The following is a 13,074-nucleotide window of genomic DNA, read 5'->3' as shown; positions in this document are numbered from 1 at the left end:
CTCCCACCTCTCCCCCTACCCCCCTTTCGTTTGCCCCTTCCGAACGCTACCAACCGCTCACTCTTCTCGCCCCACCACAGCAGAGCGTGGCAGCATCTCGGCCGGTCGCGTCCCCCTCCGTCTCATTCAACCCATCCCCTCCACGAAACGAAAGCCGAGAACGAAGAGGGAAGAAAGCGCCTACGGTGGGGCGTCACGAGGAACGAGACGGGTGTGCGAGGGAGTGAAAGCGCGCCATCGGACCGTCGGGCGCACGAGCGAGATGCAAAAACTGAAAGAGAAAAGGGGGGAAAAGGATGGAAGAGCGACTCAACGAGAGTGAGGAGGGGAGGAAAGCAGGGAGCGCGTTAGCCGAGCCCCACGAGCGACTCACCATATTTTATTGTCGCGTTTGCCGACGCTAACCGCCGGCTCCGTGCTCGATCGACGAGGGAGGATGCCGACGACCCGAGCGGAAAGAGACGAGAGCCACGCACGACACTCGGCCTGCTAATACGAGCCCGCGGTACGAATTTGCGCGGGTACGACGAGGTGGCGGCGGAGCGGCATCAGCGGCAGAGGTGGTGCCCGCACCCCCACCAGAACACACGCCGTGTCGACCTGGACCCTCCCACCCGTCTCGCCGAGGGCAAACCATCTCGCAAAAATCGTCCCCCTTTCCGTGGAAGGAAAAGAACCACGGCGACGACTCTGCCACTGCCACCACCACCACCACCACCACCATCAGCGGCGAGTCGAGCGTTTCTCTCGTCATCGGGCCACCACCACTAGCGCGATACTATCGTCACCGCCAGCGCCACCGGCACTGTACGTACGGGTCGCCTCCTCCTACGACACCGCGATCAACCGTCATCTCGCGGAACTCGTGGATACGACGGAAACTTACAAACTGCGGCCACGTCGTTCTTCCGCGAAGCGAGGATACGTGCCGATCAGCAGTTCTGTCATTGGACCTCGGTGAAACTCGTTTCCAGCCAGAGTTTCATTTTCGCCAGTGACAATCGCGTATTAGTGCACACCGGGATAATGGGTAAACGTTGAATTGGATTTTCGCGTTGCGCATCGTTTGAAAAAAAGAAGAGACTTTGCGGAGGAACTGTGAGAGGGAAAGAGAGAAAAAAAGAGAAAAAAAGAGAGAGAGGGAGAGAGAAAAAGAGAGAAAGAAGAAACGAGAGAAATCGAAAGAGAGAGAGGGAGGGGGGAGAGAGAGAGTAAAGGAGGATGAGATAAGAGGGAGACAATAAGGCCAAGCAGGAACAACGGTGTCTATCCTGATCGTTGTCGTGTTGGAACACAAGAGCGTACAACACGCGGTAGAAGCCGCGTCAGTTTGTACTTGGCGCTTTCACGAAGCGCGCGATCGGTAGCGCCACGAAGAGCCACGATCGGTGACCGGTCTTCAACGGCGGCGGTGGCGGCGGACGAGCCGAAGAGGAGGAAGAAGACGCACTCGCCTCTCTTTCGCGAGTTCGCAGCGCGTGATTGCGCAGGCCGCCGGGCGACCGGCTGCGTGGAAGGACCGTGAAGGATAAAAAGAGACGGCCAGTGTACGCGATCCACGTCGTCCTCACCATCCTCCCTCACGCATACACCCACACACACACACATCATACTCTCTCTCTCTCTCTCCCCCGTTCACTCTTCTCCTTCTCTTTCTCCATTCTCTCACTCTTCCTCCGTCCTCCTCCATCGTTCCTCTCCTTTTTCAGCGGTGTCCCTCCGACACCCTCACTCGCTACTACCTCTCTCTCTCTCCCGCCTGCTATCCCCCTTCCTCCCCTGCATAGCCCGTCCTGCCGTCCCTCTAGTGTTCGCTCGCTCTCACTCCCTCCTCCCTCTATCACGTCTCTCCAGCTCGCTCCCTCTCGCCGTTGCCGTCTCGCTCGCGCCCACGGCCGTGCACCTCCGCCTTCCTATCCGCCGAGCGAAGGACTGGATTCCGTCGAAAAGAAACGACGATTCGGAGGATAGTCGCGACCGATCATAGCTGGCGCGGTGATCGGATCAACCGAGTGAACTAGCCGCCGCGATTAACCGCATCGCGCGCGTACGAACGCCGACACGTACGTACGTGTAATACACGTACGTACGTACGTATTCATCTACCTACCTATCTACGTACGTTCACCACGCATCGCGCGCTGCGCGTGTCCGTGCCGCGCGTCGCGCGACTTTTTTCCGCGACGTCGGTACCGCGATTCGCGACACCCCGACAGTGTGCCGGCGGCGGCTCGCTCTCTCTCTCTGTCCGCGGGAAAGGACAGACCCACCGCCGCGCCTCCCCTTACAAGCTCAGCGCGAGTGTGACCACAGTGCGTGCGGACTGTTGACGACTGTCGGCTGACAGTTCGACTTCCCTGTGGAGTATTGCATCGTCCGCGACGACGACGTCGACGTCGGCGACGACGATTGCGACAACGACGACGACGACGACGACGACGACGACGACGTCGACAGCGGCAACAAACCGCTACCGGTTCCGCGGAAAACTGTCTATTGCTAGCTACTCCGAGGACTGTCCGGTCTCGCCTGCGTGCTGCTACAACTTGCCAACGTCGCGTGTGACAGTGCGAGTGCATATGCCGGCAGCGGACCGCTTGGCAGGATCGCAGGATCGAGCGCAGTCGGGCACCGAGCCGCGACGCCGGAGCACGCGGGAGTGTCGGCGCGAGTAGCACCCCCGGGGGGTGGCGCAGCCACTACACGCGACAGATAGAGGCTCCTCGCACCCGCGCCCCCGCGGCATAAGAGCATCGAACGCGCTAGTGAAAGAGAAAATAAGAGGAACGGGCGAAAGTGTGACAGATAATCCGTCGCGAGGTGACCGAGCGAGGTGTGCACCGGGAGGCCACGCGAGGCACCTGGCCGCAGATGCCGCGGACTGGAAAGATGATCGCGTAGCGGTGCCCGACTAACACGGCCCTGAGCGGCCGACACATCATGTCACAGTTCTCTTTCCGAGGATCGCCAAATCTACAGGTGAGCGTTCGCTCCATCCACTTCGCGAGAAAGCTCCGCCGAGGAGTTTTCGCGCGAGATGAGCCTACGCGTCCACTTGCGAGTCGAAATCCGCGCGCGCGCGCGATTCTGCTCCCATCAGCTTGTGGTGATCGGTGTGCTCCGACACCGAGTGGAGGAAACGTGCGACTCACATGCGCGACAACTGCGCGATGTATTCGCAAGTGGATGTGTATGAAACATGTGAGGTTTATCACGGAGATTCTCAGCCCGCGGCGAGATGCCGGAGAAAGTGTGCGTGTGTGTGCGTGTGTATGTGTGTGTGTGTGTGTGATTGACGCGTTTTACGATAAGATAATTCGATAAGATCGACGGCAGAGAGTCGATTAGCGCAGACGATGCGGGCGGATGTGTAAATCGAAGTCGATCGGTGATCGTTATAATCGGAGCGCGTTTGCCTCGACATGGCACGCCGCGAATGTTAACGACTCCCGTTCGCGCTCCGAGAGCTAATTCATTTCGCTTTAGCGGCTCGTGCCGAAGAGTTACGCGTTAGTTAACGCTCATCGCGAGTCTTCCAAAATTTACAAGGCACATCCTGGTAATTATGCGAGAGCAGTGAACCTATAGTTTCGTCGACGAAGCCGCGCGAATTGAACGCTGTCTCTCCGTGGCTGACACTTGAGCGGGACGAGAAGGAGAAATCAAAGATTCGTGCGTCACTCTCGCCGCACGTCTTTGTAACGCGGCTCGCAATATATATCGTGCAAATCTCATAATTGCAATGCAAGACAGACGATTAAATCAGCGAAAACCCGTGCGTTATGTAAACGCCTGACCGATGGTCCCACTACTCGACACTATTCTATTTTTCTCTCTCATTTGTATAACAAACGCGTGTCTTAAATATATTATTAATAATCAGGAAAAGAGCGAGTTTCCACCACTGCTCGATTGTTTCTGTTTTTCTGTATTTCGGAGCGATTTTTTTCAAGGAAAGTGATTTTTAAAAATGAAAATACGCGCGGTGTCCAATTTCGTGGCAAATTGTACAGTTTGGAACATCCAATTCGCTAATATTAATTAATTAAGAAGATTAACGAAGACTGATAGTATGTCCGAGCTTTTCTCTCTTCTCCTTTTTCCAGTCGATCGCCCGGCTTTTCATCTGTCCCGGCTCGACTGTGTAGACTTACGTGTCGCGCGCGTTAGAGGACGGATTTCTGAAAGACGAGCGTTACCATTACGGGCGTTCAGTCTCACATCGACGGCTAGTCCTGTCGGAAAAGGAGCACCCAAGATACACCGCAACGAATCCATCCGGGTGTTCCCGCGAAAAGACTGGGCGGTCGTTTATGAAAATAGTAAAATAAGTTTCCGCATATCAACTGGAATGGCCGTCGCAAAGTGTGATTGCGGAAAAACAGTACGGTTGCCATCGCAAAAACATCTAACCTTTGAAAAAGGAGCAGCGGACACATTCTTTTCTTTCCCACACAAGTCGCAGTCGAGACGCGTGCCCGATACACGTGTACAGAAATCTAATGCTCGATACACTTACGACACAATTGAGTCATTATTTCTTTCTACCGAATTTCTTACAGAATATAATCCCGATCGCGCATTTTCCTATAGACTTGGGTCGTATAATTTTATCCATGTTGCTTGAAAGTCAAATGTAGTTAATGATTAAACGCTTAGGTAACATGTACGTACATACATATGTCAGTTCCCATATGGCCTCGTACGCGCGCGCACACGCACACACACACACACACACACACACACACGCACCGAGGGGTACACATAGTGCGCGACAAATGCATTCCTTATTATTAACTGTGATCGTGCGAGGTGAAACATTGTCGGCTCGATTGCGACTTCGCGCCGGTTAACCACGACACTGTCGTCATCGTGCAGAAATTACGATTGGCTAATTTCGGATCGCGGACCTGTTGGAGGTAGTCGGGCGGGCACGCAGAGGCGAACGGGCGGGCGGGCAGCTTGTTACTAATGATTTTCGCCATTAAAATCACGATGCGTGAGACGCGTCGTTAGCCATTTAACTTCGCGCGAAGCTCGTTTCGGCCTCGCGAGGCGTATCGAATAATTTGTAGGGAAGAATCCCTCGCGCGCGCGCTCGAGAGGGGGCGGAGGGAGAGGGTTGCGAAAATGAATAGCCGCTGGCAAGCCTGAGAGGTTCCGCACCACGTGTCCTGACACGCTGCGCATATAGGTATACCCCGCATATATGCCGCACATAGCGCTGAACTGAGAACATGTGTTGCCACGCCTAAATGATCGAAGAGCCCCGGAGCTCGGCGGAATAATTATCTTGTCTTACTAACAACGAAGGTTTTTGTCATAATAGCAGCATCGCATGCTGCCGCATTTCGCCCGTATCTCGAGAGTGACAACCAATGCGTGCACTCGCTCGCGCAGCACTCTTTCTCGTCGTTTTTCTCCCTTTTTCTCTTTTACCTTCCCCTTTCTGCTGCTTCTCTTTCTCTCTCTCTCTCTCTTTCTGTTTCTGTTCTCGTAATGTAATTTGCAACGACGTTGACGTTGAAATTCGAGCGAGCTTTCTGTCAACGATATTGCGCGTCACGCGAGCTCCGCGAGACGTCGTTGTTAAGTGAGCTAAACATCGGCGAAGCGCCTGTTGTCGCAATAAGCGCGGGCAAAAGTCCCGAGGAATATCGGGGAAACAACGGAGAAGCGGCAGCGCGCGCGTTACAAGCGCTTCGCGCTGTTAAAGCACTGATAAAATTGAACGGCCGGTTATCAGCGAGTGTTACTCCACTTACAGCGGAGTCAACGGAGAAAAAAGGAAGAAATAATTATGTTAGTCGGTGTTATATACTTTATCGCCGACACACTTTCGATACGCGAATCGTTAGACAATAACGTGTCAACTCGCCGGGCGATTTTTCTTCGCTCTCTATCTAATGTCCGCGCGCGGTACATTCACACTCGTAACGCTCGTATGAAACATTAATCACCGATAGTATACGTGAATTATATCCTCTCAGCTTTCTCTCTTTCCCTCTCTCTCTTGAGATCTCTTTCTCTTAAAATATCTCTCTCTCTCTCTCTCTCTCTCTCTCTTTCTCCCTCTCTCTCTTCTCGTGTCTTCACTCGTCAGAAATAGATTTTCCCATTCCTAATCCAACCTATCTTAAGGGACCGGAGTTTCCGCCCGAGAACTAAAGAATGAAACTCAATATTATTATCCGCCCCGTAAGAAATTATTATCCAACGTCCTTTTGCGCGACTCCTATTGGCCTAAAATTAATTTTCCCCCCGAGGAAAGCGCGTGGCTGATAACGAAAGAAAAAATCGCTCGAAACTGCTCGCCGCTGCTTCGCGCTCCCGTGACTCCCCTCGTTATCTCGACCCCCTTATTAATTAAGGAACACTTATCGCATTATGTCGATCTCGGTAACTGCCGCGTATCGATGATGCAACGAGGCGTTGTGCCCGGGGAAATAGTTGGCGGCGGACTGCAAAAGAGTGAGACACACGCATACACACACACACACACACGTTCACACGCTAAAATTTATCATCGCGTAAATTTATTACCGCTAAGTGTTCGCAGGTGTCCGTAGCAAATTTCGACTTCGAGTTGACAATTCGGTCCTTCGTGCTGTTTATTTTTTCTCTCCCGGTTCCGTCGTTTTCCCCGTCTCTTTCGCTCGTGTTCCCTGCTCTTCTTTTTTTTTTCACGTTGCATATTGCACATGACGAGTACCCAGACTTGGCGGGCACGACAGCGGAGCGATATTGGCATTGACCACCGCTCAAATTAATCCGCCGCGCGTTGATCCGACACGTCTCGAGCGGTGCGGACGCGTCGGTCGACGACGACGACGACGACGACGTGGCGCGGGGCGCGCGGATGTTCTCGTTCATCGTTTAATTCCGGCTTGAAAAATTGTCGCGCCATAAATACAACTGTCCTTTTTTTAACGCCGTAAAAACCGCGACACTCTGTGCCCCGACGAGGGCCGCTCGCTCGCTTGCTCGCGACACGGCACGGCGCGCCGTGGCATTAAATTTAGACCGCGGTGGAATTCATATCACTAATCTGTGTCGGTCAATTTAATTGAAATAACGACCTCTTCGACCTGGCTCGCCCGTGTTCTCACTGTCGCGCTCTCCGCCTCGCGTCGGAGATTTATTTTTGGGTTACCACGAGGAGCGCGTCGAAAGAACGAAAGAACCAGGGCGTCGACGTTGTCGACGTTGTCGTTGTCGTCGTCGACGGCGGCGTATCGAAGAGCCGCCGCCTAGAGGCGATTTCGTCGCGGTTAACCTTGCCGTTTTCCATCGCGCTTCCGAAAGGTTGCGACACACACCGCTAACTCGAGGTTAACCACGGAGGCGGCGGTGGCGGCAACGACGACGACGACGACGAGCCGAGACCGAACGATATAAATTCAAGTTTATGATCGTGCCTCCAAGTGATCTCGCTGTATAAAAAAAGTATCAGCACGCGAGTAATGTCGATAATGGTGAAACAGGCTCGAAGACGTTTCTTCTTGTGCGCTTGAACCACCTTGACACACAATCCAATACACCAGTTATGACGACAGCGAGATTAGACGCGGCGATGCTTGATAACGGTGCACCGAATTAACCCAATTGCGGACGAAGATGAATCGGATATTCGCGCTTGGATGCTCCGGACTCACTCGCTCGTCGTTTAGCCGGCACCGTGGCTTTGAAATATACGAGTTCCGGAGTTATTGGGCGACCCATGAGTCACTCCGGGAGTCTTTTGCGAGAAAGATACGGAGAGTGAGAGAGAGAGAGAGAGAGGCAGAGAAAGACAAAGAAAAAGAGAGCATTTCATAAACATAATTCTTTCATAGGTTATTCGCGACGCTTCTCACTTGAACGGCTCGAAATTGTTTCGAGAATGTTGATGTGGAATTTCAAAGAGTGAACCGGTCGAATTTGTGGAATTAGCTTGCGGATTCTGGACTCGATAAGTGAGTGTCGCGGCCATGAGGTGTGCCGACACGAATGCTGCGAATGCTTTCGTTAATTCGTTTCCTAAGATCCATCGTCAACGACGACACATTACAGATACACTGACGCGTGTGCGCGAGATATGTCATGAATTTACCTGAGTTTTCGAATGACTCTTTACAATGGCCTCCTATCATCGACGTGTACGCGACGTATTCGTCGAATCGTCGATACGGATCGAAGGCAGACCGGCAAGTTTGCCGCTGATACGCCGATAGTTTAATCGTAACAACCGCGATGACTATCGCAGCCAGTGCGACAAGGATGATACGTAAATGACTTATGCAACTCGTAGATCGTATCTTGCAGAGCGTGTGCGCGTGATACGATCGGATTGTGTGTTTTTGCAGTTTTCGAGACAGTTCAACTTGACTCGAGTCGCGAAGCGGTAATTAGGCAATTGGGAGCGCATTCTTACGAGAGGTTTCTTATCGCGACAGCTTCTCTTGTACTTTCTAAATTTCGCGAAGCGAATCTCACTCGAAGCGAAAATCCATTTGACGCGACAGTGAAAATAACATCGTACAAAATTATAAAAGTTAATGTTTCACTCAAGTCTAGATAAAATTCTTAATTAATGAATAAATGTTTTCATTTACTACAAGGAATTTGTTCTTGTGACGGTTAGGTTGTGTCAGATAATTTACTATCTCTCATTCCGAAGAAAAATATTCACTGAATGAATCAGCGCGGAGAACTCACTCGAAACAAGTGAAAATCCGTTTGACGCAACAGTAAACATACCGCCACATTAAATCATGAGAGTCAATGTTTCATTCAAATCTAAATGAAATTTTTAATTCATATGAATAAATGTTTCGATTTACTACAGACTGTCAGACAATTCACTCTTTCTCATTTCGAATAAAAATATTCACTCGATGATTCAAAGCAGAAAATTCACACAGTAGTGAGTGAAAATTCAACCGAAGTACGATGATGATAATAGCATCACATGAAATCATAAAAGTGCACGTTTAACTCGAATCTAGAGGAAAATATCTTAATTTATTTGAAGAAATGTTTCGATCCATTGTAGTATATTTGTTCCTGTGAGTTATATCGAATAATTCACTCTTCAATTTCGAATGAAAATATTCACTCGATGATTCAGCGCGGAAATCTCACTCGAAATGAGCGAAAATCCATTTGACGCGACAGTGAAAATACCGCCACATGAAATCGCCATAAGAGTCAATGTTCCACTCAAGTCTAAAATGGATTCTTAATCCGTACGAATGAGTGTTTCGATCAATTAAAGAGAATTTGTCCCTGTGACAATGGAGAATACATCAGATTCGCTCTTTAATTTCGAATGAAAATATTTACTCGACGATTCAGAGCGGAGGATGCATTCGAATTCGAAAGTGAGTCAGCTGTCACTCCGCTTCGTTTATGAAGAAATTTGCAAAGCACACGGAAAACAACAAACGTCATTCTCTCAGTTCGTAAATAGCGATCGACCTGGAGGGAAGGAACGTTTCGAGCAAGACGAATTCGGAGGTGTCCCCTTCGACCGCTCGCAGCCGCTCGTGACGGCGATGGGCGCTGAACGGAAGAGGAAGGAGGAAGAGGAGCCATTGACGACGACCGCATAAAAATTATGAATGGCCATATTATTGCAAGTTGGCAGAGCGGCGACGTGCCGCGGCGCGTTATATAGGTACACATAGATACGATCGCCGGTAGTAGTTCGCGTTCAGCGGTTAGCGCTGTTTCACTCGCTGACTTGGCGCTACTCGAGCCGGTCCCCGGAGCTGACTCAGATCCGCCCTCGGCTCTCTCGCTCGTTCCTTCGCTTTCTTTCTCGATCTTTCACGGCCGCGACGCGTTTATTCGCTCGCGCTTCCCGTAGCTAAAACGTGGACATCATCGCGCGATCGACAACTCGCATGGCAGTTCTCCCGTCCCCTCTCGAGCGCGTCTTCTCGACGAATGGAGTGCCATTTGTCGAAGGTCGACACCACGTTAATCTCATCAATTTCATACTTAACAAAATTAATTATTAATTAAGGTACGGTAATCGCACCGTGCACCAGTAAAACGCACGAACGACTAGAAATTTATCCCATGATCCTAATCAGGTTGATCCTAATTAGTTATCTGGCATGTATAAAATAATGTTATCCTAATTATTAATAACCTTTATTATGAATAAGAACCTGATTGCCGCGCTCTGTTATAGAACTTATCGTAGAGCTCAATAATACCATCTTGTACAAGCCAAATGATTGATTAGGACCAACCTGATTAGGATCATGGGGAAAAAAACTTCTAGTCGAGGGTTCTCCTAGAAATGTAACTCTTAGTCCTGATTACAATTGATTCCAATTAGTGATCTAGTCTGTATAAGGTTCTAATCATCAATAACGGGTCCTAATTATTAATAATTCTTATCATAAATAAGGACCTGTTTGCCACGCTACATTATAGGACTTATCATAAGACACTAATATCATATTGTACCAGCCAGATGATTGATTGGAATTAACTTGATCAGAACTATGGAATATTTCTCTAGTCGGATAAAACATACCCGACTAGAAATTTATCCCACTGTACCGATGGTACCAATCGTACTACCAACGAGACTCACGGTGGTGCTGCATGTTAATCGAACGCCCCTATCTCGCACTCTCTCATCACCCTTATCTCTTATCGTCCGGGATAAGTCTCAGCTTCGACAGTGGTTACACGCGTAATAACTCTCCCACACGATAAAGTCCCCGGTAACACACTAGCCGCGTAGCGTAACACAGTAACGCTCTTCCGTAAGCATCGTCGGCGAGAATGCGATTACGCCGACGAGGGCGAAAGTAGTATCGTACCGCAATGCATAGTAGTGGTGTCGTTAGTCGTGATGTTGAACGAATAACGTACGTCTACATGAACCAACAGACGAACAAACGAAAGAACGTCATTGTATCGCAACCGGTCCTCTTCCGATAACGCGCCGTCGTCGTCGTCGCCGGCGTCGTTCTTGTCATCGTCGTCCTCGTCGTCAACATCGTCCTCGTTGCCGTTGGCAATCGCTTTACGACGAAACTTCGGTGTCGGATGACGACTTCGCAGTTTCGCCGAGCATTTTCTCTCTCTCTCTCTCTCTCTCTCTCTCTCTCTCTCTCTCTCTCTCTCTCTCTCTCTTTGCTTTTGTCAAAATGCGCGCGGGAACTCGCCGCGGCGCGGGAATCCCCGCGGGGATCGCGAACGATAGGAACGATTGTCGCGATTGTGTCCCGGCTGTCCCCCACGGCGATCACGCCGACGATAACGGCGCGCTTCGCGCTCCCCTCGGAGGTGCGGCGGTATGACTATGGCGATTAGCGGGGAGGAATTAATTAATTTAGCTCGCGCGTATCGCGCGATCGAATTATCGGCGATACTCTCCGCGGGAGAGAAATGCGATTTCGTCGCGATTCCACCGTTCTGATCGCTCTCTCGTTCGCCTCCCCTATTCCGATTTACACGATTTATGCCGTGTGAAGGGGCATAAATATATTCTCTTCACCTCGCACTTCTCCTCCAGCTGTTAGGGATTTATTCATTAAGTAACAGGACAAAAAGTAATGTGTCGAATTTAGTAATAGAAAAATGCTGACATTTTAAACGAGGATATTTGGGATGCGACGCTATAATTGGAAGGCTATCGATCCCTGCCGGTCACATGAGAGGTTGATTTCGCAAGAATAACCGATTCGCGGATATAGTTACATGTTCAAATGACTGCTGGTTAAAATTTGACGCGTGTCGGAGATATTTCGGAAACGTAACCATGCGGAAGTTTCGCGCGAATCTCTCATCCTCGTACAGTCCAGTCGCTCGTATTTTGCAACTGACTCCATCGATTATCTTCATTTCGTGCACTTTGACTTGCGAGCGTGCATTTTCGCGTCCCGCTGATGGATTGTGTTGACGCGAAGTGCGAGACTTGTTTTGGAGGATGTTTTCTGACAAACGCGCTGATGGCAGATTCAAGCAGTGCGCCTATCTCGCGAAATGGACAAACTAATTCAGTTACTTTCCGACTCTATTTTCGCCTCGCTTGCAAATGCGCCAAGGCGGAAATTCTTTTACAACATTATGCAGTGCATGCATCACTGTTCTAAAAGAAGATCTGTATTTCCTAAGACCAATACGCGGATAATATTATATACTTTTATATTTCAATACTTTTGTCTCTTAGGCACAATATTGCACGCATGTGTATCTTGCAGGTAATCCGTTGTATTTTTAACCTTTAAACGACAAGGCGAAATTATATGACACAAACAACAAGGTGACCCTAACATATCTTATTTTTTTCTGTACGTTAAAATTTGTATTAGATTAAGTGAACTTAACAAGAATTTAACAAGAATCTTTTCATAGAAGTAAAAATATTTTTTCAGTGTGTAAAGTATCTGACCTTTCGGCGCAAACGCACCACAAAGTTTCCATGGATTGTACTTGAAAATATACAACGTATAGGATCATTGTTGACTTCACCTTGCCAATCTCTAAGGATCAAAAGAATCTTATCTGTAATATCACAGTTCAATAAATTCGGCAAACACCGAAATTTGACGTAATTTCATTAAACACCGTTTTCATCATTCACACATCGAGCCTCACCGCAATTCGCGTTCCCACAGTCTCCCAATAATATGCTTATCCAATTAGACGTTGATAACTTTTTTTCTAGAGTTGACGACATTTAGATATCGCTATTCATCGAATCTTAACACGTGGCGTTTTTATTAAAATATGAAAGACCGATTCTCTTAAGTGGGTTCTCAAAATTCTGTCGATATTTAATATACTGTTTATTTTTTAAATATTCATGGATGAACGACTGGTTTCTGAAGCCATACTCCGTCGCTGATTCTTAACCGGTAAGAAGGCTTATTTCATCGATCAGACGCAATCTCGAGCCTGATAAGTAATCGCATTCGTGCTGTGTGACTGTAAGGAATTAATATGCATGCAGAGATTTGCACGTTTTTCTGAATATAATATCTAGCAAATAAAGTAAGATGGCTAGAGAGAAAGATAGAAAGAAAGACAGAAAGATGGAGAGACAGAAAGAGAGAAGGGGGGGGG

At 49.2% G+C, this 13,074-nt stretch overlaps 1 protein-coding gene and 1 long non-coding RNA gene across 2 annotated transcripts in view; one reads left to right on the top strand and one right to left on the bottom strand.

Moving 5' to 3' along the window:
- LOC116841994 overlaps positions 1-13,074 on the bottom strand; it is a 229,208-nt gene that overhangs the window by 123,793 nt on the left and 92,341 nt on the right. The gene's annotated exons all lie outside the window — the stretch shown is intronic.
- The window catches only part of LOC116841920 (iroquois-class homeodomain protein IRX-6), a 43,536-nt gene continuing 30,843 nt past the window's right edge, over positions 382-13,074 (top strand). The window contains exon 1 of the mRNA XM_032810414.1: positions 382-2,979. Coding sequence (XP_032666305.1) covers positions 2,941-2,979 — 39 coding nt within the window. The 5' untranslated portion in view covers positions 382-2,940. The remainder of the gene's footprint in view (positions 2,980-13,074) is intronic.

This window comes from Odontomachus brunneus, unplaced genomic scaffold, assembly GCF_010583005.1.
Source record: "Odontomachus brunneus isolate Ranch 3 - 2012 unplaced genomic scaffold, Obru_v1 Obru_scaffold_002, whole genome shotgun sequence".
NCBI classification, from domain to species: domain Eukaryota; kingdom Metazoa; phylum Arthropoda; class Insecta; order Hymenoptera; family Formicidae; genus Odontomachus; species Odontomachus brunneus.
This window is presented reverse-complemented; position numbering and strand designations above follow the sequence as displayed.